This window comes from Cygnus atratus, chromosome 3 (genome assembly GCF_013377495.2).
Source record: "Cygnus atratus isolate AKBS03 ecotype Queensland, Australia chromosome 3, CAtr_DNAZoo_HiC_assembly, whole genome shotgun sequence".
Classification (NCBI taxonomy): domain Eukaryota; kingdom Metazoa; phylum Chordata; class Aves; order Anseriformes; family Anatidae; genus Cygnus; species Cygnus atratus.
Genome location: NC_066364.1, coordinates 101,390,975 through 101,416,938, shown reverse-complemented (window position 1 = coordinate 101,416,938; position 25,964 = coordinate 101,390,975). Strand labels below are relative to the sequence as shown.

Genomic DNA, 25,964 nt, shown 5'->3' with positions numbered 1-25,964 from the left:
TAAATTAATTGTGGATCTTGTACAGTCTTGTCACAATGTAAAGGATTTTCTCTCTCATTTTGAGTTCGCCACTGTTTACTTTCACTGCAGCTGTGGTTGTGTGCCAGTGTAGTATGATGTTCCTATTGTGTAGCAATACTTTCCATGTCAACATATATGTGTGGATATCTGTCCTTTGCAAATATAATTTTACATCTAAAATCTACAATTCAATTCCTATGTCTCCATTTTATCCTAATTTCTCAGAAGAAAACAGTCATCAGCAAATAGTTTCACTGCAACTGGAGTCAGTGGTGCCACTTGTATGGTTATGCCTGTGATGCTGCTGTTGAATGAAGGTACATATATGCAAACTTTTCACCACCCTCATAGTAAGGAGGAAATTCTTTACTTTGAGGGTGGTGAGGCTCTGGCACAGGCTGCCCAGAGAATCTGTGGATGCCCCATCCCTGGAGGTGTTCAAGACCAGGTTGGATGGGGCTTTGGGCAACCTGGTCTAGTGGGAAGTGTCCCTGTCCATGGAAGTGGGGTTGGAACTGAATGGTTTTTAAGGTCCCTTCCAACACAAACTATTCTATAATTCTATGATTCTATGATCTTACCTTCCAACAGTACCAGTAAGAGGGAGATGTGTAATATAGGAACTGAAGTTAGGATCCCGAACAGTTTGATTCCTACTTCTTGCAGTTCTGGCACAGCTAAGGCACCTTACTTGTATCTATAGAATGGACTAGTATCAGTCCTACCATAGTCAAATGATGTGAGACTGAATAGAGAGGCATTATGAAAAATGTGAAGAATTCAGAGTATTGTTCAGGTAGAATTCATATGTCTTTGAAAGTAGACAAATGTTTATTTAGAAAAATAGTTTATATTTCTATCCCTTAAGTGTTGTATGAGAGAATTTTCCAAAGTGCTGTTTTGCCAATGATTTCAGAAGAAACAGAATTACCCTGATAAGATTTTTTAAAAGAAAAACCTTACTTTGAATGTTTTTCTAATGAGATAATGATGTCATTCTGTCCGCTGTGCATTTTTTCTTTATCCCTATAAGTGCCATAGCTGCTATGAATATAAAAAATGTGACATTTTTAGGAAATTTACATCAACACACAGAAAGAGATTTGATATCTTTGTCTAAATCAGGAAAACATACTGTATATAAATGAAGATATCGTCAGGTTCAGTCAGCACTTTGGTCACAACAACCCCATGCAATGCTACAGGCTTGGGGCAGAGTGGCTTGAAAGGATCTGGGGGTGCTGATTGATGCTTGCTTGAACATGAGCTGGCAGTGTGCCCAGGTGGCCAAGAAGGCCCACGGCATCCTGGCTTGTATCAGGAATAGTGTAGCCAGGAGGACCAGGGAGGTGATTGTCCCCTTGTATTCTGCTCTGGTGAGGCTGTACCTCGAGTGCTGTGTTCAGCTTTGGGCCCCTCACTACAAGAAGGACATTGAGGCCCTGGAGCGTGTCCAGAGAAGGGCTACGAAGCTGGTGAAGGGCCTGGAACACAAGTCCTATGAGGAGCAGCTGAGGGAACTGGGGTTGTTTGGTCTGGAGAAGAGGAGACTCAGGGGAGACCTCACTGCTCTCTACAGCTGCCTGAAAGGAAGCTGTGGGGAGCTGGGAGTCAGCCTCTTCTCACAGGTAACCAGTGATAGGCCTAGAGGGAAAGGCCTCAAGTTGCACCATGGGAGGTTTAGGTTAGAAATTAGGAGACATTTCTTCTCAGAAAGAGCAGTCAGGCATTGGAACAGGTTGCCCAGGGAGGTGGTGGAGTCACCGTCCCTGGGGGTGTTTAAGGAAAGGTTGGACGTGGTGCTTAGGGACATGGTTTAGTGGGTGACATTGGTGGTAGGGTGATGGTTGGGCCAGATGATTTTGGAGAGCTTCTCCAACCTTAATGATTCTATGACTCTGTGATTTACCTGAGCTTATTCAGGACTTGTTTGCTCAGATACTGAATTTGCCTCTCCAGTTCATGGACTAGGGTGTTTACAGCCAACCTATAGGACTGTTTTCAGATGTTGTGTCTGATGTGAGACCTGAGAACTACAAGTTAAGAGGCAGAAAACAACAGTTTACTGAGCGCTAACTCACTGTAAACCAGTGTGTGAGCACCCCTCAGTCTGTTTCAGGACAAAGACAGTTTAGTTCAAGTCAACTCCAGCAATGTCTGAAACTCATCTGTTTGACTTGGTGGTGAAGCAGAAAGCAGAAGATGCTTTTGGAAGCTGCCGAGGACGGATTATTGTTTTATTTCTTCTGAAACAGATCAAGGGATGAAACTATGGGTGAGCAGCTTTGCCAGGCAAGCAGCCCTGCCTGTGGGGCAGCTGTGTGTGTCGCTGTGCAATGGGTTTGAACCTTGGCCACCTTTGGACCTGGCCCGTTTTCTCAGATACAGGGAACTGAGGCCAGCTACTCCAGATAAGGAAGTTAGGGGATGTCTTTAGCCTAACATTTATGGTAACCAGCCCGGTGTTAATTGTCCTGTGATGTGACAAGGGACAAACAAGTGTTTCCTGCTCTTCTTTTTTTGGTAGCTTTCCATGCCTTAGGTGTGAGAAAAACATCTGAACTTTCTTGAACTTTGTAAACAGGAAAGGCTTTTATTACCTTCTTCAGAGAAGAGCGATTTGAGTAGTTTATTTGTAACAAAATGTCAACAGATTTATGTGTGATGGTACAAGAACAAAAGACATTTGAAACTTTGAATATATTCTTGCATTGTCTTCTCTCAGCTCATATAGCACAGCAAAAACCTTCTCTGATACATTAGAGAAAATGCTTCTGGGTCTAGACATACATTGCTACTGTGCTCAAATGCATAGATTACTATGCATATGAACTGTATGCAAAGGAGAAATATTCTGTTTGTGGTAAACCATACAAAATTAGCTGTATTTTTTTGTTCTAAAATTCAATCAGAAAGAGAAACCTGGAATTGTCTAATGGAGTTTTTGATGGAAAAGAGGAAAAAGGTAAAACTATTTTGAAGGTTTAAGAGTATTTTTGAATTGTCTTGAAATGAATAATTCAGGCTTTTGGGGAATACATTCACAACTGCAAATTGTGATCAACACAGGAATAAAAACAACACAGATAAAAGGTTGAAACATGGAAAAGCAAAATAATAATAATAAAAAATGCCCAAGCCATTTCATAAAGCAGATAAACTTATGGGACTAATTAATACTGTTGTTTTTGTTTGTTTGCTTGCTTTTCAATCTGAATTGCCCTATCTGACATTGTCTTCTGGTATAAATGTATTCTATAGAAGAGACTAAAAAGACCCTGAAAAAGTTTTTTGGTAACAGGTTTGGAGAGAAGAGAATAGTGAACAGAAAGGAAGCAAATAAACAGTGAGGGCAAAATGGATGTTGATGTAAGATCTACTAGCCATAATACTTCTTCAGTCTAGAAAACTCAGGTGACTACATGTTGCAGACTGAGATACATGAAATCAGAGTTATGGCTGTATAGGCTTAATATATATATATATGTAATGCAAATATAGTGATATTTCCATTATTTTATGAAAGTAAAGAGAATTTCATCTACCCCAATTCTCAAGGGATAACCCAGCATAATTCCCACTCCTCCAGGAATTTCAAGAAAACGTGTTAATTAGACTCTGATGTATAGAGCCTGAATCTCCCCCATCATGAATTTACACTATAAAATCTTCATTAACTGCAGCAGATTCAGATTAAGTGAATTTGTTTAATACACCCCTAATTATTGTTAGTACAAAGTGCAGGCACACAAGATTTATACAGAGAGTTGTGGCAATTGCTCACAGAAGTGAGTTACACAACTTACAGAAATGAGAACAGGTAATTTGTTTGCTTGTGTAATAACCAAATGATCAAAAATGGCCTAAATAAAGAGAATTGATCATCTGAAAGCATTTTTGTAGATGTGCACACCAGGAATACAATTTTGCCTATGGAAAAAAAAAAAAAGAGAGAAAAAAAAAAGAAAAAAGATTAAAGCTAAGCAATCAAAGCAGATTTAGAGCAGAAACATATGCTATGAGGAAAATCTCTCTTGATAATGTATGCCTTCATATCACAGTGTCAGGCTTGCTTTGACCATCTTTGATGCTTTTTATAGTTCCAAAAACTTACTTATTTTTGACCTAAAATTCCTGAGCCTTGGTTTTCTGTGGGATAGACTGTCGTTGGTTCGTAGGTGGCAAGATTTAAATGTTTGCTTTTCACAAGAGACACACATCTGTATTAAAAGACCTGTATCACTTCAAATGAAACAGGAGCAGAGGAGCTTTGTCTATGAGAATGGTTGCTGTAAGCAGTTGCTTGCAGAGAAGCTGGGATCCTGTACTTAAAATGTACAACATAGAAAACGTTCTCTAAAGAGCTCCTTACACTAGTGACTTATTATCAAATAATGCACAGCAAAGTCTGCTGCAAGTCAGATTTTCCTACAATATGTATCTATGTCTTCATCATAGTTGTTCAAAAGCTTAGCTATCAGGCTCCTGGTAAGTATAAAGTTTTAAAGTTAATCAAAAAGACTATTATGGTCTTGCTTTATTTGGTCCTTGTCAACTGTGATTCACATTTCCTGCTCTTCACTGCAAACAAAGGACCAAGAAATCAAATTAAAAAAAAAAAAAAAAGGTGTTCTAATATATTTGGCTGACATCAGGGCTTTAAGCAAAATATTAAATATTTTAGAGCTTCTGGTATAAAGTTGTGAAAGTTGGGTATGTGAAACTATTGAGGTATCTATCATAGTAACTTAGATATGGCACATCCCCATATTAAGAGTTTCTATGAAAATTTTAAGAAATTACATCATATGACTGGCCATGAGTGCTGTAATTGCTTTAGTGCTGTCACATATGGGTCAGTTTCCAAAGTCTGGGCCAGATTACCAACCTGCGAAATTCATGAAAAAAGTTTGTGTTTAATTAAATGTGAGGGATTGAGTTCTTTGTAACACAGTCTTCCGAAGCTTTTTTTCTTTTTCTAAGATGGTTTTCTTTTTTGTCTGGAGTTTATCTGTCGACCATAAAAGAATTGGAATTATAAGTAGTGGATCAGAAATGAAGCATGCACAAATGTTTGGCTACAAGTTAAAGTCCCAAGGGTCAAGCCAGATTTTCTTTTACTGAACATAATATTATTTTGTTTGTAGCTGGATGTCTATATTTACAAGTGGATTCCACAATGTTCAAGAGCTATAATTACATTAATTCTCTTAACACTTCTCCATATATTCAAATGTTTAAGATGATATATCAGAAATTTCAGAATAAGTTTATATGACTGATGTATCACCACGTTACTTAAAATAGCGTTGCTTGTCTATTTTGTTCGGTGGCCATTATTGCAAATATTCCTGTTTTCTAGAATACGAAATAATTATGCTACCTATATATTTTGAAGGAATTAAAGAAAAAATAAACAGTATGCCTCAAAACACTGACATCCGAACTTAGCAAATCCAAGTGCAACTGAAGCTAGGGAACTAAATAACTCAGGGTCCTTTTTCAAAATTCATAATTGAGATAATCATAATATTGCACCACATGGGAAGGAAAAATGGATAGGGGAGATACAAGATACAAAATTGGAAAAAAAAAAAGGAGGGTACAGAAAAGAAAATCAAACCTTGTGAAGAGTATGTTATTCCCTTCTCCTTTGTCCTAATCAAAAACTATTGATACAGTTGAGAAAAGATACTTGAGAGCCTGGTTTGTGACTGCTACTTAGGAAACATGAATTAAAAAAGAAATTGTAGCAATGTAAGTCTTCCTTCTTTAAAGAATGGATCAAATTATATACTTTGAGGCACACCTGACTCTTAAAATATACTGGGGCTCTTTCAGCAGCAATTAGACTACATGCTGCATATGCATGTTTCATGTGAATGATGCTTAAGAAAGGAAGAATTAATGGGAACACTGATTTTGATCTATTCATTTATAGCAAAGAAGCTGTGGCCTTTTAAAGCCTTCTGGAACATTTGAGATACAATTATTCAATCTTTTAAGGGACTCTGGGTAATTTTCATTCAGGTTTCTGTTTCCTAACCTGTTCAGTCAGCTGTCATTTATAAAATACTTTGAAGATATAAAACATGCTATAAATGCCATGTATCATAATTAGTAACTCACTGGTTTATTTTTATGTGTCTATTGAGTATTTTGGACAGGAAATACAGAAAGAGAACACATACATGTATGTGAGAAGAGAGTATGTTATGATGCAATGACTTGTTCAGAAGACTACTTAAAGAGAACCATGAAGGAAATGCTTTATCTAAGACCAAAAGCATGGTGACTTCTGAATATTACATCACCAAATGAGGAACCTACAAGCAAGACATAATTTCTACTGTAAGTACCATTACTACAGACAAATATTTAATTTAGTTGAACTTTGCAAGTTATAATCAGTTTCCCTTGCTTAAGACGGTGGACTAGAGTGAAGAGTTAGATTAACTGATTAATGATTACATTGGAGAAAATGCCCCAGTGACATATGTTTCATTTATAAATAAAAGAGTCTTTTTTTAGTTAATGGCCTTCCTTTTGAAATACTGATTGTCTATTAAGGTCTGATTAGACACAAACTTGTGTATGAGTTAAGGTTTGCTATATCTGAATGGCATAATTTAGGACAATTGCACCAGTGTTCCAGTATGTTATTATTGAGAAGGCTTATTTGGGTGGTTGGAGATATCTTCAACTTTAATATCCTTAACTTCATAAAATTCCACTGTAATACTGTGCATATTTATTTCCTTATAACAATACGATGATTAATTTGGAGCTTGGATTAGGAAAATGTTGAGTAGACTGGTATTTGTCCAGAAAACCACTTAAAACGTGCTTTCAGTTAAACACATTAGTGTAAGTAGTCCTACTGCAGTCACATATTGGAGGTCCTTCTGTTTTTCCTTGGGAATTATCAGCAGGTGTGTAGGTTTTGGCTGGAAAGTTTTCTTAAGCCCTGAAGGAAAATTCTATCCAAAATCTGAGAGAGAAAGAAATTAATGCTCTAGTGTTTAGACCGCATGAAATAGGAAAATCTGTTTGCAGATCTCTACTCTGCTTGATTCAGACTTTTACCGTAAGTTTCTGAATTAGAGATAAGTCTTTCATCCACCACACAAGGAGTTGTTCTGGGTTCAGAACATTTCTGTTTGCTTTTGTGTATTTAGTGTTCAGGTTTTTGTCTTTTTTTCTTCCAAAACTTCACAAAATGTCTACTTCCCTCCAGTGTGATGTATGAGTGTGCTTTGTTCATGAGTAAGAAATATTCTGCTTCTGCTTGGTTGTCTGTAGTCCTGAATGAGCATAAGGCTAAACATAATCTTGAATAATATTTTTGGATTTGTGATAAACTACTTATCATCTTCAAAATGGAACCTTTAATACCATATAATGGAACTTGATTCTTTGAGGCAGTTCAGTTGTTGATACAGTTGTGAGCCTGCTTTGGATCACTGTCTACATTTATGAAAGTGAACAAGAATTTGTATTTATTTGGAATGCTTAATTATGCTGAACTGATACCTACCAAAATGCCTGCCTTTTTTTTTTTTTTTTTTTAAGGACCACTTTCCTTGAATTAATTAAATGCTTTATTACATATTCTTTTACTACTCTAAGGTGTGTACTATACATATAAATGCTGAGGTTGGAATTACTGATTAAAAAGCCCAGCTTATGGTGATTTCTCCTTGTTTGACATTCCTTCGTTCTCTGATCTCTCAGAGTATCAGTGATCACATTATTTTCTCTAGTATTATTTTAACTTTGTTTTCTGAAGCAATGTCAGAGGCTTTAGATAACCTGTTAACCATTAGCTCTACATCTGAAGAATAAGTAGTTTTGAATCTTTAGGAAGCTAATTAACTCAAGCATTAAATTTTAATTTCTAGAAACAACTCCTCCCACCCCCCAAGTTATTTTCTGTCAATTTATATCCCATGATCCTAAAGAGAATGGAAAACAACTGAGGTGAGTTGTACTGAGGTACCAAGGCTGCTGTTGCACCCAAGTGCAGTTGTTCCATAGCCTGCAGCACCACTACAAACTGTCCATGACAAATGAAGAATGCATTTGCGGAGTCAGAAGGAGACCTCAGGCAGGCAGAATGTAATTATCTAACGAGAATTTGAGAAAGGCCTCAGGACCACCTGGGAAGGAAGGTGTTGTTGCTGTTAGTAGGGTGCCAGGCAGAAAATGTTTTCAGATTATTTACTACACTGAGTAACCTACAGTGCAGTCATAATTTAAAATGATAGAACACTAAACAGAAAAAACGTACAGTGTCAGTAATTTTCAACCTAGTAATGAAGCATAATGGAACAGAGCCATCATGCTATATTACACAATCTGCATTTTATAGAATGTGTGAATATAACTTCAGAGCAGATATTTGCTGTCTGTTGGGTGAAATTGCACCAAATTTATATTTAAAAAACAAAAAGTACTTTTCAAAAGAAAAGTGAAGGAAGTAACTACTCTCTCCACTCTGAAATGGAAGTCTCACATGTGGACTTGGATTAGTAGGACACAGCCCTTTTCTGTATCGGTAGCATTAAATCTGAGGGGTACATTAGAGTACATTTCAGAAGAGAGTTGGTGCACCACATTTAAAAGGAAGGTGGAGGTGAATATTAGCCATGGATTGTAACACAAAAGCCTTTTCATATGAAAAATAAAACATAATGTTTATGAGCCCACATCAGACGTGGTTTGCTTTGAACATTGTGTCTAATAGACATTTAATCTACACGTCTTTAGGGTTATTGATGCTGTTTCAGTATTTGCAGGGCAGGAGCTGCAAGAAAAGCTATAATTAAAAGGAGAAAGGTGAGGATAAGAGCAGAAATAAGGAAGAATCATAAACAGCCTAATATCACAATACCTCAACTCCTTTTTCTGAGGATACTGGAGAAGCTGAGATGACAGCCTGTTAAAAGAGTAGGAAAGAGAAAGTATTTCTTGTATTTTTAAATGCATTAACACTAGCTATTATGTTTGAAAGTGAAGGAAAATAAGTAGGAGGCTGTCCCAGAACTGGCAGTAGTTATCTGACCAACTGTTCACCTTGCAAATATTTTTGCACTGCCCAAATGATGCTGCTGCCAAAAGGATGGTGTTTTATTCTTGTGGCCTCTGTTCCATTATTCCATAGGTCCTCAAATTTTCTAGTTTTCTAGATTAGCTAAGGAGCCACATCAGTGAATGTATCCAGACACGTTTCAGACCACCACAGCTGTGAGGACTTATTTTGTAGAGAGTATTTAAATTTATTTATGTTTAGTGTGTATGTTTTGTGTTTCCGCTGGCCATTGGTGAGAACTCTACTGTAGTTAAGATTTTAAATTTGGAAGTATACCAAGTGCAGGCCAGATGAAAGATGAAAATTGTCTGGGACAAGATAATGAAACAGGTTTTGAAGAAGTTTGAAGAAAAAATAGATGGATATTGTTTCCTAATAACTGTAAAATATTAAGTTTAAAAGACTTACAGGCAGTACTGTCAAAGCATGTTTGAAAAGTAGAGAGGCATCACATTGAGATGAAATAGGTTCTTCATGCTCTTGTTGTATTTTAATGATTGATTACCACATATAAAATACATAGTAGCTTAATTTCCTCATATGTATAGCCACTTCCTCTCTCTATTAATATGCAATGAAAAGAGAGGATTTACTTCATGCATCCACTTCTGGAAGAGGAGGGAATTGCTCAATGCTTGCAGGCAAATTCTTATAACATTCAACATGTTCTAATGTTAAGATCTTCAGTATGATGTGGTAAGACACAAAGTAATGTGAAGACAACTACCTTTTTGGCATCCTTCCACTGCTTTTTTTTATTACATCAGTCTTTATTTTTGACTAGTGGAGAGAAAAAAAATACATGATTTAAAGTAGTCAAGGCCACATTTTATCAATTTTGTGTTTTGACACAATACATACTATATGAAACGCTGTACTTAATACATAGAGATGTCCATGCATGATTTTTTTTCTTTTTGATCTCTTACTAAAAGAGAGCCCGCTGTTCTTAAGGGAGGTCAGAGTGGGCTGGGAGAGGGATGTTTTTATTTGTGCCTTTTCCAGTAATGACGAAATGCAGGATAACAGTGAGATGTAATAGACTGTTTTCAAGGATTCTACAACAGTCTAGCAGAAGTTTAATTATATTTTTTTCTACATCTTCCTTCATATCCCCAGGAGTTTAGGCTAGGATCTAAAAATTTCTTTCCTAACAGTTCTGCCTGTTTACGTAAAATAAAATCTTTTACACTGCAGTGATGGATAGAGTAACTAGAAATGCATCTTTGTAGGTGGGTGCTGCTCTCCAGCTGCGCAGGACATTTAATTTCTGCTACCCCATACTCTATGTATAAAATGAGATCATGATGACAATACCACCTTGCTCTTGATTTTTGTCTCCTTTATCTAGCTGGACTGCAAAGTTCCCACAGAAGGAATTGATTCTTGATGTGTACTTCAGTATATAAAATAAAAGGATGTGTGTGTGGGGAGGCCCTGGGAAAACACTGTCCATTCCCAACTGTGCCCTCGTCTCAGAGCTCCTCCTCCTGTTCGATCTCGGACTGCCATGATCAGCGCCTTCTCAGCCTCATGAAAAGTTTGGTGGGTGGTTTGTAGGGTCAGGAAGTTCAGCCAACCAAGCACTGTGCTGCGGCTTTAAGAGAGACAACACAGAAGCCACACCTCAGGAGGCCGGAGGCGGATTTATTTTCAGCTTTCCTGTTACTGGAAAAATCTAGGGGTGCAGTTATTTGGGGGCTCTCTTCTCCCAGACAACTTAAATTGAACCCATACACTTTGGGCAGGTTCTACGTCTTGTCAAGATAAGAAATTCAAAATATTTGGACAGAACAAACCAGTGTGATTTTTGTGAATAAGCACTAAGTGAAAAAGCTGCATCTTTGAGTTTTGGCCTCCTGAAGCATTGTTGTAATTGCAGTGTTCAAAAGCAAATTCAGTGGCAAAAGTTTTGGAACATCAGCCTGTCATCAGTGTTCAGTGTCTGTTCCTTGTGCTTTGCAAGGAGATGGAGGCCAGCTTTCCGGTCACTATTCCACGAAGGAGCACGTAATGGATCAGGTAGATGGTACATTCTCTGCAAATCACTGCAAGTGTGATAGATAAGTGCTGCTCTGCAGCTGTGCAGGGGTACAGTGTGCTGCAAGGGCTTGTAGCGGTGGGAGCAGCGTGGGAGGTGAGCTAGCAGCGGTGACCTGCCATGCTCTGCCTGTACAGCCCGGGGAAGGAGCGGCAGGAACCAAGTACTCATCCAGGCAAGGGAGACCCCCATGTGAGGCAGAGGGTAGCTGGTAATAGAGGTTTCTGCAGAGAACTTTCATCTTGCCTTTATCAAACTAGGTCAAGCTGACTTCAGCACAGTTCTGAGCTTTCCAACTCTCTGTGCTTCAAAGAATTGAAGTCCTTTCTGTGCATAGACTAAAGCAACTGCACTTTAGTAAAATAAAAGAGAGACAGTTGTGACAGCTTGAGTTCTAGATTGGTACTTTAGTCCTTTAGCTGAAATGCAGAGAATTTCCATAGAAGCATTAATAGTCTTTGTCTTTTATTTCTTTCTGAAACTTTAGTAGAACCAGCCCTCTAAAAGGAAGAATGTCTTTAGTTCTTGAAATAAATCCACTGCATTGCAAGGACATTTAACTAAGTAATCAATATTTTTTATTTTAATTTTTAAAAAAGTCTCATGTGTTCTACGTTTTGAAACAATGAGAAAGACAAAAAAGAAATCACTCTCTGAAATATGTCTTACACATTCTGCGAGTCTGCACTCTTTGATCTATAAAAAAACATGCTGTTCTTAGGCATAAAAATGATGTTTCTTTGCCAGTCCATAATGTTTTACACAGAAACCTATTTAACTACTATATTTATTTCAGAAAAATGTGAAATTAAAAACAAAGCTCAGAATGCATGAAGTCACATGAGACAACAAAAAACATTAAAATGCCAACTGAGCTTGAAGCATCAAATTTTGCAAGGTTCTGGTTAAAAATAAGTAGAACGAGAAATAGGATGTTATTTTAAAGAATGAACTGGATTTCTTTGATCCATGATATCTAAAATGTTTTAACTAATGCCTAGGTTAAAATAAAGGTATTTTCTCCCTTACTCTAGGTTGCAAAGTAAATATTGAGCTGGATGGAGTGCTCTTTTCTTAAACTGAAGCTAAAACTGCAGTTTTGTTCTTTTCCTGGATGAATAGTCCTCCTGTAGCAGATAAGGAGCCACATCTTTGATCCTGGCTTATGAAATGGATTTACAAACAAGCAACAAAGACAAAAGCCTTGTTTCTTTCTTTCTTTCTTTCTTTCTTAGTCTTCTATTCAGAGAAAAACAACATTTGCAGATCCACAACCATCACTTTTTCTCTGAATAAAACACATATATATGTGTTAAAATTTAAATATCATGATAGGTACTTTTCATTACTTCAGAATATTTGCTTTTGGGAGTAATAGCCAAAAGAATTGTGATTACAAAGAAATGTATGGCAGTAAATTGGTAGTCCAAGTTTGACATTTGGGCCAATTTAAAGGCTACTAACATCACCTGGAGTGTCTTCAGAGGATTTTCAGGGAGACTAATATATCCCATATTATTTATTTATTTATTTACCATGTTAGTATGAAGAATGTCTGTTCCTGGTTACATGTAACAACAAATACTTTTTAATTTTGAATCTACATGTAAAACTATTTACCTCCCCCCCCCCAAATATCCAAAATATATCCTAATAATGATCTGAATTATTTTTTTTTTATCCTAGTCTCTTGGTCTCTTGACAAGTTAGAATAGTCACTTATTTAAAAACTTGGTGATGAAATCAAGTGATCCAAAAAACGTAACTAGGAAAGCTTTATTTACTTTAGGTTCATGATTAATATTACAATATAAATGCTTTTTACTGATGATGTGAGGTGGGAAAAGAAGCCCAGAGAAGAATAACATTTTTTTTCCACAAAAACTAATTAGTAGTTTTAGAAATTGTTGTACTGGAACAATATATTGGACAGAGATAGAACAGCTAGAAAGCAGCTTAAAGGAACTTATAACCTCAGTTTTTACCTGCTACCTGATAAGTATATGAGTCTCCATATATAAAATCAGTGGGATTCCATACAGGTATAGCAATCAATTTAGGATTGATTGACAAATAGAAGAAACCATGTTAACTCCATGTTCTAAGCCAAAATATATTGCTTATTTCTGTATTTAACATGGACCAAACCTCATGTAAAATGTGAAAAAAAAAAAGTTTTAATTTCATATATTCCTTCCAGTACTTAAAGGGGGCCTATAAGAAAGATGGGGAAAGACTGTTTATCAGGGACTGTAGTGATAGGACAAGCAGTAACAGTTTTAAACTAAAAAATGGTAGGTTTGTATTAGATATAAGGAAGAAACTCTTTACCATGAGGGTGGTGAGGCACCAGAGCAGGTTGCCCAGAGAAGCTGTGGATGTCTCCTCCCTGGAAGTGTTCAAGGCCAGGTTGGATGGGGCTTTGGGCAACCTGGTTTAGTGAGATGTGTCCCTGCCCATGGCAGGGGGGGTGGAACTTAGATGATCTTTAAGGTCCCTTCCAACCCAAACCATTCTGTGATTCTATGATTCTATGTTCATACTGGAAATGTTATGCAGAGATTACTTAGGGGAAAAGTGATTCTGACTCCTCTTCCTCAAATAATTGCATTAATGTAGTCTGTATAATACAATAATCTGAGAGTCTGTTAATACAAAATATATATATCTTTTATATATATACACCTTTTTAACCTACAGTCACTTGAGTGATGGAATGATGGCTGCTGTACTGTTCATTTGAAAGTTCATCAAGTTACACAGTAATCACAGAATCTCCAGTTTTATTATCCTTTATGCCATTGAGAAATGCCTGTTATTTTGTTCTGTTTTCATTTTCATTGTATTCCAGACCAGAAGTGTATCATTGCCTAAAAATGTGGTGGTAGGTAATAAGGAAAGGCAAGTGAAAGGTCAAATCTCTTGCAAACTGGTAAAACCACATAAATTAAATTTAAATAGAAACCACAGTATATGATCAGATATGTACAACTTATGGGTTGTCATATTATTTATAAAATAAGGAACATTATCATTAAGGGTGCCTGGGACTGTACCAGTGTTGAATAAGGCAAAATTCCCATCGACTTGCCTTTAGATGTGTGTTGGGTTCTTGTTTGGCCAAGGTAAGGGTATTTATTTTTATTTTCTCTGTTGCATCAAATATCCCTTCTATTTTTTCCCCACAGTTCCCAAAAATGTGTGTAGGAAATAAAAACTCCTCAGTGGCAGACATGCATATACAATGATTTTATCTTGCTAATGTTGCCATTATTTCCTCAAATAGCTCTTTCAAATTTCCTACCTACCACTTACTTTGTATTTGCTTACAAAACAATTTAGTGTATTGTGTGCACTTCTGTACATACAGGAAAACTAGTCAAATGCCTGCGAAAATTCTGACACCACGTTCTATTTTCTCAGACTTGTAACTTTACCTCCAAAGGTCTCTTAAGAGGCTGCTCCAGGATGCTTTCAAAGTCTCATTCTGCCCCCATTCCTTGGTTGAGGAGGATAGCTTCTGAGATGTTACCGCCATACCTGAAGTGGTGGGAGGGCTACAGAGAATGTACCCGAGAACATGGAAACCAGGAGCTCCAATCACAACCCTACGTATGAGCACACGAGTTTGTGCAGCCTCAGTAGTTCTGAGAGCTGAATCTTCAGGCCCATTTTGGAGTCCTTTCACAGTGTAAGTCAATGAGGCCATGGCAGCTGTTGGCTGTACGTGCTGAACCACACATATGCCAGAAGAGATCTGTCTTCAGCGCCACTGTTACTGTTTCATGGAGAAAGCAGAGCCCTAAACACCTGATTAGACACTGGAAGAAGATACAGACTATTATGGTACCAGGGATGCCTGGCCTGCTGCTCTCCAACACTCCTGTTGAAAGGGAGGCAGATCAGCAGGGTAGGTCTGCAGTGTGCACGTCTTGCTGGCTGAGCCTGGTGCACGTAGCCTGATCTCTCACACAAACAAGTGTTTACTCCCAAAGAAGTCCAGGCAGGCAGCAAGAGGAGTGGAGTGCAACATTTCGAAAACCACAGTGAACTTGTATTATATACTTATTTTGAAGGTGCGTTACTTCCAATACAACCTTGCTATTACTTGGAAAGAATCAAATCAAATACTGAAACTACTTCCACTATAAATTCATAAAAGAAAAGGTTTCTGAAGTTTGTTTTCTTGAAGTCGTTTTAGAATGCTTTGGACGAAACACTGACTACTTTCAAATGTTATCATGATTACTTTAAGGAATTTGGAAAAACATTAATCAAGAAGAATAGGAAAAATGAAGTTGTAGAAATAACCTGGCCTGGGACTGAACTGCAATGTGGAAAGATGTACAACCCTCTTGCTGATGTATATGCAAAAATAACACTATGAAAATTGATAGGTATTGTCAGATTTTTGCTTTATTTTGGAAAATGCATGTTAAAAAGCAACCTGTAGGAGACTGAAAGTAAAATCCTATTAATGTATGAGTCACTGTTGCTTGGATTTTATGACCTCTGGAATGCAATTTCCTATGAATGGAACAGTCACAAGAAAATGGCAGAGAAGAGACTCACTGAAGAGCTCTGCTCCTGTTGGAGTCGGTATTTTGGAATATGAACTATGCTTTACCATCTGTCTTCCAAGCCATGACCATCTCATATTGTCAGCAAACGCACAGAGGCAAGACACTTGGGAGGTACTGCACTCCACAGCTTCTCTTGTTCTTTGTATGTGCTGCTTGGGGTCCAGTCCTTGACGAGACCGGCAGTTGCCACCTAACGTGACCCCAAAGGCATTGTGCTGGTCCTGTGGCTAACTGAGAGATGGCCAGCTCTCGGCTTGTGCAATAAAGACCACTGAAACACAGTAGAAATTAGCAGTTCCTATTCTCTTTAATGTGGGACAGAATTCTTACCTTGGTGTATATGACAAAAGTAAAATTAAATGTCAAACTCCATTGCAAGCAATATGAAACTCAGTAAAACCAATGTTTCACTGCAGATGCTTAACTAAAAAGTTTTTCTTCATCATTGCTTGGGCACTGCACTTGGGCTGTGGTGCCATTCTCCTGTATAACAAGTGTTCTGGGAGCCCTTTCTTTAGCTGCCTAGGGTTGCTGTGAGAGTCTTGCTTCACTCTCTGCATAAATGCAAGCTGATATTAAAAAATCCCAAAGAAGCTGATATATAACCTGTACCTTTTTACCAAGGGTAGGAAAAGATAAATTTCATGAAAATCCCAAAATGAGGAATTGTTAGGAATGATATACTGCTCATATTCTTAAAATATATATATATACAAAAATTGCATCAGAAAAATCTGTCCTTTATGAATACAAGGAGAAAAAACTGTTCTAGCATAAGTACAACCATTGGAGAGAAGAAGCCATATGTTACTGGCCTTGCAAAATAAACAATCTTTCCATTAATCCTGTCATATAGAGTGTAAGGATGTTTGGGTCCTCATATTCAAGAATTTACTTCAGGTTTGCATATGTGTTTCTATTCAACTGAGATAAATATCCAGCACAAGAGTACACCACCATGAAGATCTCATCTCGACTGCTATTGTGTGGTAAAAAGAAGGCACATAGGAGTGAAATTCTGTATACAAGTTTTCTATAAGATGAGTTATGGGTGATGTTGCTTCCATAGGGAACTAAGCACTGGTGCAAGGAAGTGAACGACTTCACAGCGCAAACACTCAGAACACAAGTGCAAAGCCATGGAGTAGGGTGGCTTAAATGGTCACATTGAAAACTTGTGGAAAAAAAAAAAGTATTAAACGTCTGTCGAAAGAGATGTAATGACAGGAAAGAAAAAGGTGCTTATACTCTGGAAAAGCTCAGGTATGTGGAAAGCTTTGGGGAGGCAGGACTGTAACAGGACAGTGATGGCAGAACTGTGAATGCCTCCAGCTGTATGGTTTGAGGTTCTGCTGCGAGGCAGCATGTATGATCTAGGCAGAAAATCACCAGCTCTTAAGCAGAGTGTCTGTGCCAGCACAGACTGGCAGCCTTCAGAGGTAAGAACATGAAGTCTGTTGTCTTCTCTACTGAATTCCCAGCCATCCTTTTGAAGTTCGCTGACTGGGTAGGGGTTTGTCTGGGAACAAAAGTGTTGGTTTCTCCCCAGAGTATTCACTGATCCATTGGGCACTGTGCATTTGTTATTTTAAATGGACGTGAAGGTGTGCATCAGAGCTCTATTTCCCATAATCTCTGGGAAAATTGATGGGAAAGGAACTCATGCATACAGTTTACTTTTGCTGAGTTTATTCAGCATTGTATATTGCCTTACCCATGCATGGCTTTTGTGTAAGGATGTAATTATACCCTGTACTCTAGCTATGGATGTCTTATTTGCATTACTGCAGAGTTAACATACAGTAATAGGATGTAGGCCACTTGTGGAAGATGAATGCCTTCATCCAGGCTGGTGGCAGACAGAACTAGACAGGAGGAATGCAAATCTGGCATAGCAGGGACAAGGCTGTGTTGCTATTATTTGCTGCCATAAATAAGATTTTTTTTTCTGGGTTGTAATAGAATGTCTTTGAAGACAGAAACCATTTTTTTAAAGAAAAAACACCTTTGCTCACAGGAAAGCACTGGTCTAACTGAAGCTTCTCATGGGAACCTGCATCTCAGCTTCACCATGGCCACATTAGTGCACTACTTGCTGGTGCTGGGCTGGCCCAGGCACTGGATCAAGCAGATTTATGCTGGCTCTTGAGTCTCCAATATACCCAGAAAGGCGCCTTGATCTACCGTCTGTTTCCTTCTGTGACATGTGTGAGGGTCTTTCACCAAGCTCTTCACAGAAAAAGCACACAAAACTTGTTTTAAAAAGCTTTCATTCTTACAGTACATGGAAGAGGACATTTGCATGTATGGAAACATCTAGCTCCTGGCCACCTGTGGTGCCAGTGTACACGCTGCCTTCATAGCCAACTTCAGCAATTGCCTGGCTCCTTAGGTCCTCCTCAGCAACAAAGAAGTCATATCAAGCTCTGACATCCCTTAGACGACACACAAAAAAAGGATTTTATTTACCCAAATTAAGAAGAATAATTCTGAACAGCAAAGAAAATGGAGACAGAAAATCCTGAAAAAAGCAACCAGCATTTAGATAACCAAACAACCCACAATCAACTTATTCCCAGTCTTCTGATTCATTTTCCTAACTGTATCCAAAAGCACTTATTTTGTTCTCTCTGACTGCAGTTCCATCCCAGAAGGGGTTGTCCTCTTTTTCACTATGATATTTTCTCTGTTTCACATGGGAACAAGCACAGCCTCTTCAGCAATTTCCAAACATGTATTATCAACAAAAGTATGTTGTAGAGGTAGGTAACCTTGCTAACCTTTGCAAAAATCATAGAAAAGAGTGTGGGGATTATGTTAGAAAAGGTGAAAAAGAGTTGGTAACATAAAAAAATAGAAAAGGCAGGAAAAGAGTGTTCCCACTGCTTTTTAAATTTGTCTTTAAATTTTTTACTTGGCACTTTGACAGCTCACAATTTAAATTTTTTCAATCATCTTAATATTTAATCACAATTTTTAATTATACTAGTAACTCCAGGCTACTTCTTAACTCAGCAATAACTCCATCTTCTATTAATAAATGGCACATATCTTCGGCTTTGACACTTACTTTCTGTGAGTGTTATGGCTTTGGTAGAACATGCAGTCCTGGACACTGTTATTGCCTCTTAAATCTCAAATCTTCTCAAGTTATCAGTACAGTGTTTCACCCTGATGATGATAACTTAGTATAAAGATGTTCAGTTTTCACCGTGGTTCTTAGTGTTACTGTTGCTAAAAAATACAGGAAATTAGAGAAAAAAGTTCTTAAAAAAATCTTGTTGTAGAACACATTATTATTTCAGAAGATTTTTCTTCTCCTTAGGCTGGAGAAAGGGCACACTGGTATCTGAAAGCTGTGGACTGCAAGATCATTACATCTCAGTGTGACAGAGAGGGCTTGGGATGATGTCCTTTTTTTTTTTTTTTTTTTTTTTTTTTGATCTGTATGCCAAATTGGCTTCAATTCTGGGGTTACAGCACTCATGTGGCAGTGGTTTGGAGGCTGCTGGGGGACATGAGCCAATGGGCATGACTTCTGCTGGGATGCAAAGGCCATCCAGCCCAAATCCACAAGGGAACAGTAAATGATCTGGGACTTGCTGAGCTATTCACTCTCCCCACAGTTCTCTGAAGTGTCTGGTCTATGTGGCTCTGTGAAAATTGGAGAATGTGGCTTATGGGGTCAGGAAGGTTCACCAACTCTCTTGACCCTCTGAGACCAATCTCTGTGTTTCTTTTTTTTTTTTTTTTTTGGCAGTATGTCAGATAAACCTCTATATAAGCATCTACGCTGACCGGGCTCTATTTTACAATGTGAGGTTTGTGTTCTCAGCCTCCCTGTTGAGAGATTGTTCCAGAAGCTAGCACTTCTCATGCTTTTTCTGATTTCTAGCCTAAATTTATTCACAGAATGATTTTGTTTTTGTGCCAGCATGGTCCATTAGCTCAAAAAAGTCATTTTGATGTATCCACACACAGCAATCAGATATTTTCTCAGCTTTCATTTTGCCAGAATAAGGTAGATGAGCTCTTCCAGTTTCCTCTGACACAATCCATCTAGAAATATTTTCTGCTCCATGTTGGGTTAATTTTTGTGGAGCACCAATGACTAGAGCTAAGTGCACTTTTCCTGCTTCACCAGCTCCTGTGGGTTAGCATGCAGCACTCTGATAGCATTTGCTGGCCAAACCCTCTCACATATATATTGGTGATATTAGCAAAAATAATCAATATAAAGATGATTTAACAAGACTTCTAATAAATTTGGTTAAAACAGACTAGGAAGGTCTGGCTTATTATAGGTTTGATGGCTTTCTGCTTGGGGACCAGCAACTTTGGATTCCTTGCAGGAAGAGCTAGCTCTCCCCTTTCACTTATAGGAGACCTAGTGCTGATAAGAATCTCCATCCTATGGCCACAAAACTTATTTCAAACTCAGGCTGAAGCAAGGAGTTAAGGGTAATTGGACCTTGAATAGTCTTAGGCAGAAGTGTAACATTCTCTGTAATGCATTGCCTTGAATCAGAACAGCTTAAGAGTGAGAGGAAGACAAGGGTCAGTTTCCCTCCCTCACAAGCTCCAGTGTTACATATACCTGTTTTCTATGGTAGTTTGCATTTGTTAGTTGGAAAGACTCATCAGAGTTACAAGATCCAACCTGAGCATTTTCAGTAATTACTGCCCCAAAACACTCTCTGATACATGAAGATGTTGAAAAAGAAACATGCATCCAGTGTTAGAAAAGTAGAAAAAAGCATGTGAGAGGTGAAGAACCTGGAAGAGCAGCTAAGGACTACAGCTGCTGGAATCCTCTAGAAATGCAACAGGCAAAGGGACTGAAAGAGGATTTTGTCTCTTCAAAACGAAAGGTTTCTAAGAAGAAAGGTGGGCACAGCTAGCTATTCTTTTTTCCAGTAATTTTGGGCCAGAGGCATTGGATACAGTTTAATAGCCTACAATTACAGAAGAGAAGTCTAATTACCATTTTGTGCTAAAAAAGTCAGGAGAGTCATGCTCTTAGAAAGAATGAAATTTAGAGAGGTATTAATTGCTCGTGAAATACGCTAAAGAGAAATTTATTTAATATTTGTAAAAAACTCATACTTTTTTCAGTGTTTATGGGAATCCTATTTTGAGATCAGGTTATGGTGGACTTTGGAGAGCAGAACTGAGCAAAAAACATTGTATGAGTCTGACTTACCTTTAGAAGAAGCAGTATTAGTTTGTCAGGTTGCGGAACATGCTTAGATGGGACAGCATTTTTAGAAAGAAAAGAGGTGACAGCACAGTAGATTGGGTGAACAAACAAGTCTTATTAAATAAATGAAAAAAAAAGGATTGACAAAGTGAAGAAAATCTTCAACAGATCAATTATCATGGGGAGTGAATTTGCAAGAAGTAATGTGAAAGTTTACACTTGAAGGAAAAAATGGGGAACAGAACAATGTCTGGCCTTTGACAGAGCTGCTATTCTGGAAAGAAACTAAACTAGCTGTGGGAAGCCATACCTAAAAGGAAATTAAGTATAAGTACTTTGCACAGTGTAGAAGATTGTTCTGTAGAAATTGCTCAGATAGAGACCTATTTCAGATGAGTGAAATGCCCTCTTGAACATGAATGGAATTGTTGTTTCTTATAAACTGGATATTGATACACCAGTCAATACAAAATCTTAAGTCAATCTGAATACAAACAAAAAAGCCCAGATTGTGCAGTGACAAACTACTCCATAATAGCAGTATACAAACTAAATGTAATTGCATAGAATTTTACTTTTTATTGAAGGAGACAGAGGCAGTACTTAATCTCACAGGGAGAATATAGAAGCTAGAAAGCCAAAAACACTTACAGGCAGAAAGAAAAACATTGATTAAAAGAAGATAACTAAATGAAGATATAGACAGCAAAGCAAAAAATTATAAAAAGGCAAATTTCACAAAGAAACAAGAAAATGAAAACAGTCATTACTGTTGTAAGAGAATGCTAAGGAAAATGTAAAACAAAGATCAGAAATTGTTAAACATGGGTGTAATAAGGAAATTTTCTATTATATCCATTATATGATTTGGAAATTTTAGAAGAAAATGTCCATGACAAAGGAGAAAAATGGCCCAATTCTTTCAGTGCACATTGACAACCGAGTACGTAGAGAGCTGAGCCACAACCTGCTAAAAATTTCTTTTCCATAGGAAACTCCATATGTAATGTTTTCGAGTCAGGATTTTCTGTGTCCCTTTGATGAAAATGGAGCACTTTTCTACCTCTAAGAATTAATTAAATAAAGAGCAATTCACAATGTTCAACTTACATATGATATAGTAATAAGGCCAACACATATCTCTGGCTAGACTTAGCGGTCTCTACTAATGAGAAGATTCCTGGTAAGGACTAGAGGAATAAGCCACTTGGAATAATTGCCATTCTCTCCATTGTGAATTAATGGGCGACTGTGGTTTGGTTTGGCCCGTACATCTATATTAATATTATAATAAAAATATTACAGATAAGTGGGCTTCTATCATAGTTCCAGTTTATCCAAAACCAAGCTGTGTACACTTTTCAGCTATGCATTTTTAGTGTCTGCCTTTCGAGTTTTCATGCAGATAGCTTTTTCTGAGAGCTGTGCCCTCTTGAACACCCATGGAAACTTCTTAGGTAGGTAGGCTACTTCTGTGTCATAGTATATGGGAGACCTTCCCATTTCCCTGGGCTCAGAATCAGATGCTGGCTGAATGCCAGCTCTGTACTGGGGCAGGACCCAGGCATGTGCCAAGACCCTCATCCCCGCACCTCTCTGCCCAGTTCCCGTGCCAAGGAAAGCTCAAGCCCAGAGCCTGAGCATGAGCCATGGCATGTTGCCACCAGGCGTTGGTCTGAATGATCTGTGGAGCAGGACCCTGGGGCATGCCAAGGCTTGCATGGGAGCATAAATATAGCCACAGCCATAGATAATGTGAGAACTGAGTGCCTCTAAGTTTTTAGGCTTCCTTTGAAGTCGATGGGAATTTGCCGGAATAAGTTATGTGTAAAAACGGAATAAAAGAGTTCAGTTGTGGCCTGTTAGGACATGGGTGCCAGCAGTAAATGCTTTATTGCCAAAATCATAAGTAGCTAAAAATGTGGGGATTAAGAATACCCCACCCAACGCCTTGCTGGTTAAAGCATTCAAAGGGAGGTAGAAGCTGTGGGCCCAGATCTCCTCTCCTGTCTCCTGGGTGAGTGCTTCAGCTACTGAGTCGCACTGAGCGATGCCTTCTAGCTCTTTGTTCTCTTTCTGCCTACCTTCCCACTTTTTTACTCTGTCCTGTCTTTCAAAAGAAAACACCAAATTGACATCTGGAATCCAATGTGCAAACAGATCCTCCCTTTAGAAGTTTAAATCCTGGAGTTTGACAGGGTTTAGTCCACCTCTGTTCCTGCTGTGTTGCCCAGTGGCTAGTTCATAGCGGTTCCTGGAAGCTGAGAGTTCATCTGTTGGGTGACTGGCTTTCTTCCTTTGTTAAACAGGGAACTTGAGCTCTAACTTTGGTCTGCATACGGTATATTTGAAAGGTGACAAACTTTAGGCGTGTCAACATAGAGCCTGGTGACTTAAATCATTGTGTTGCCTAAGCACAAAGCCCATAAGAGTTGAGGTGCAAGAGGTAGTGATCAAACCTTTGCTGACTTTATTTACACTGGTGCAGTCTAAGTCAGTGGGATCACACTGGTATGCAGTAATAAGACATGGATCTGGACTGGGAGAAATGCTGGCTCACCGACCCATGTCTTCCACTATTGCAGGCTACTAGACCATGCAATGCCTTTCACATACAGGTTAGCCTCCAAGAATCCAGCTTGGCGTTATAAATTCTGTAGCATTAAATGAATATGAGGCTAAGGAACATAAAGTTAATGACTTTACTTCTACAACATCTGAATGATAGCTCTGATATTCGTTGCATTATAGGAGTGGATAAGCAAGGTCATTAGGAGTATATAAGGAGTGTATAAGCAAGCTACCTGTATTTATGTCATTATTGTAAACTGATCACGATGTACTAATATTATAATATAATAATAATTAGAGACTATAGCTGCTAGATAAAGGAAGTACATATAGATAATACAGATGTATACCTATCAATAGTGTGCAAGTAATGTACTGAAGGATGTGTTGCTGTTAGTTCATCAGTAATTGTTGTATATGGCTTTAATGTTATTTACTTTAAGAGAAACGTGGTTGGGTGTGACTCTTCAAAATACAAGTTGTGTTTTCCATATACAAGTTTCTGTTAAATATTCTACAGAACAGCTATCTTGTGTATATTCTTCCGTAAGCAGTCATTCTGAGTGACTGATAGTTCAGCAGTTATTGACAGGTTGCTTTCTTGCCTAAAACCAGAGGAATGTGTGGACCCTTTGTACACAGTAAGCATTTGAGTAATAATGAAAGTGATTGATGAGAATAAGATTTCTTTTTACTCTTCTGTCATGAGCAACCTATTGGGATCAAGAGAACACTGGGATATAAATTAATCTTCCTTGAGTTATTCTAAACAGTCATCTGATGGGAGATTTCTTTGATCTCATTCATTTGAAATTGATTAATTCTGTTAATTACTCTGCTTGAACTGAGTTAGCAGGAATTTTCTGCATGTTGCAGCACCCTTGATGGTTTGTCTGCTGGCATGCCAAACAAGCAAACTTGGTAAAGAATTCAAAGGGAGGTGGTGTCAGTGTGGTGTTTGCTGACTAAGACTGATGATGACTATCAGTGATAAATATGCGTTGAAGTGATCAGATGTAGTTTGTTTCTGTGCTTGGATTTTTCACTGAAACTGTCGCTGGCTAAAATGCATAAACAGTCCTTGGAGCAGGAACTCATGTCTTCCTCTGCCAAGTGAATACAGAATCACTAAGCCAGGAGGATTTTCCCTCTAGCTCTCTCTGTCCTTTTCCCACCTCATGAATCCTGAATTCTACAGGAAGAACTGGGATCTCATGAGACTTGTTTAATGCCTCCTGGATTACAGCATTGTTGTATATCTAAGGAGGTGGTTTGAATCTCATGCCATCAACTTATTACCCTGATGTCTGTTGAATGGGTTCTGATTAATACTGATAGTGGGAGCTAATCTCCTACCTGGAGTCTGATTTTTTTCAGTAACCAGCCTTGGTCTTACAAGCTAGAGGAGAAACTTGGGGTGCTTGGAACTGTAAGAACAGGCAGAAATACACTGAAGCATTTGCCACATACTGAGGAGATGGGTGGTTAAGGCTTGCTAGGCATCCTGAAATCTGTCTTAGCTCTAACTAGCTTTCAGTTAAAAAATTAAATTAATTTATAATACTAAAATGTTAAGATAAAATAAAATCAGTGACTATATCTGCAGAAAGGAATGAGAAATGAAACTATAAAGCATGCTGTAGCTAAATCTCATTCTAGTTAGGCTTGAAGGTGATTTCTCTTTTCCATGTAGCTGGTAGGCACTTGAGCCAAAATAATTTCCAAAACAATTCCCAGAGCTCTCAGGCACTCGAATCCGGTCCTCTTGCATCCTGCCTGCCATGGGTTAGTCTTTGCTCTGTAGAGATGCCTTTCGAGTGCCCTTCTGTGGCAGCACAGGCTCAGGCAGAAGTCAGCAGCTACTTGGCTCTGAAGAAACCTTTTATTCAGTACGAAGGCAAGACGTAATGACAAGCTCAGTACTTGGCCTGAGGGTAAACAGGTCATTTACCTGTTTTCAGTAAAATTTTTTCTGCTGAAGGCAAAGGAGCGTAAACTTTCTAAGCACCCATGTAAGTATATTATAATTTATAACACTCGAGTGTAAAACTTATTTTGCACCAGTACATAGGTGAGAACGATAAACAGCTCAGTAATGTCTCAGTATCTAGTATCTAGACACACAGGACAGCACACTTGAGTCCAGTAATGTGTCAGGGATCGGTGATCTCTAAGTGTGGCTTGATGGAACTGGGTGAGTCCCAATGACAGGCTCTCTCCAGGAAGGCGACAGATGTAAATTTAAATTCCTGTACACAGAAGAAATAATTGGAGTCCTTTTTCCCCATATCCTGAAAGAGTTCTCTAGTCATTGCACTGTTGCATAAAAACTGGTGGAGGCATTTATTTTATTTCTGTTTTAAAAGAAAGTGGCAACCATCCCTACATTTTACATAAAGTTTGTTCTGCTAGCCTTCCAGAAAAGCCTTCCAAATAAACTCCCCTGAGGAGATAAGT

At 38.2% G+C, this 25,964-nt stretch overlaps 1 protein-coding gene across 2 annotated transcripts in view; it reads left to right on the top strand.

Annotated features, from left to right (window-relative positions):
• The window catches only part of KCNK2 (potassium two pore domain channel subfamily K member 2), a 125,932-nt gene that overhangs the window by 14,232 nt on the left and 85,736 nt on the right, over window positions 1–25,964 (top strand). The window contains exons 1-2 of one of the 2 annotated variants that reach the window (XM_035561067.2): window positions 307–338; window positions 6,177–6,372. In XM_035561067.2, the coding sequence (XP_035416960.1) occupies window positions 6,339–6,372 (34 nt within the window). In that variant the 5' untranslated portion in view covers window positions 307–338; window positions 6,177–6,338. Of the gene's footprint in view, window positions 1–306; window positions 339–6,176; window positions 6,373–25,964 lie in introns of those variants that run through there. The other variant, XM_050709901.1, reaches the window with a different exon arrangement.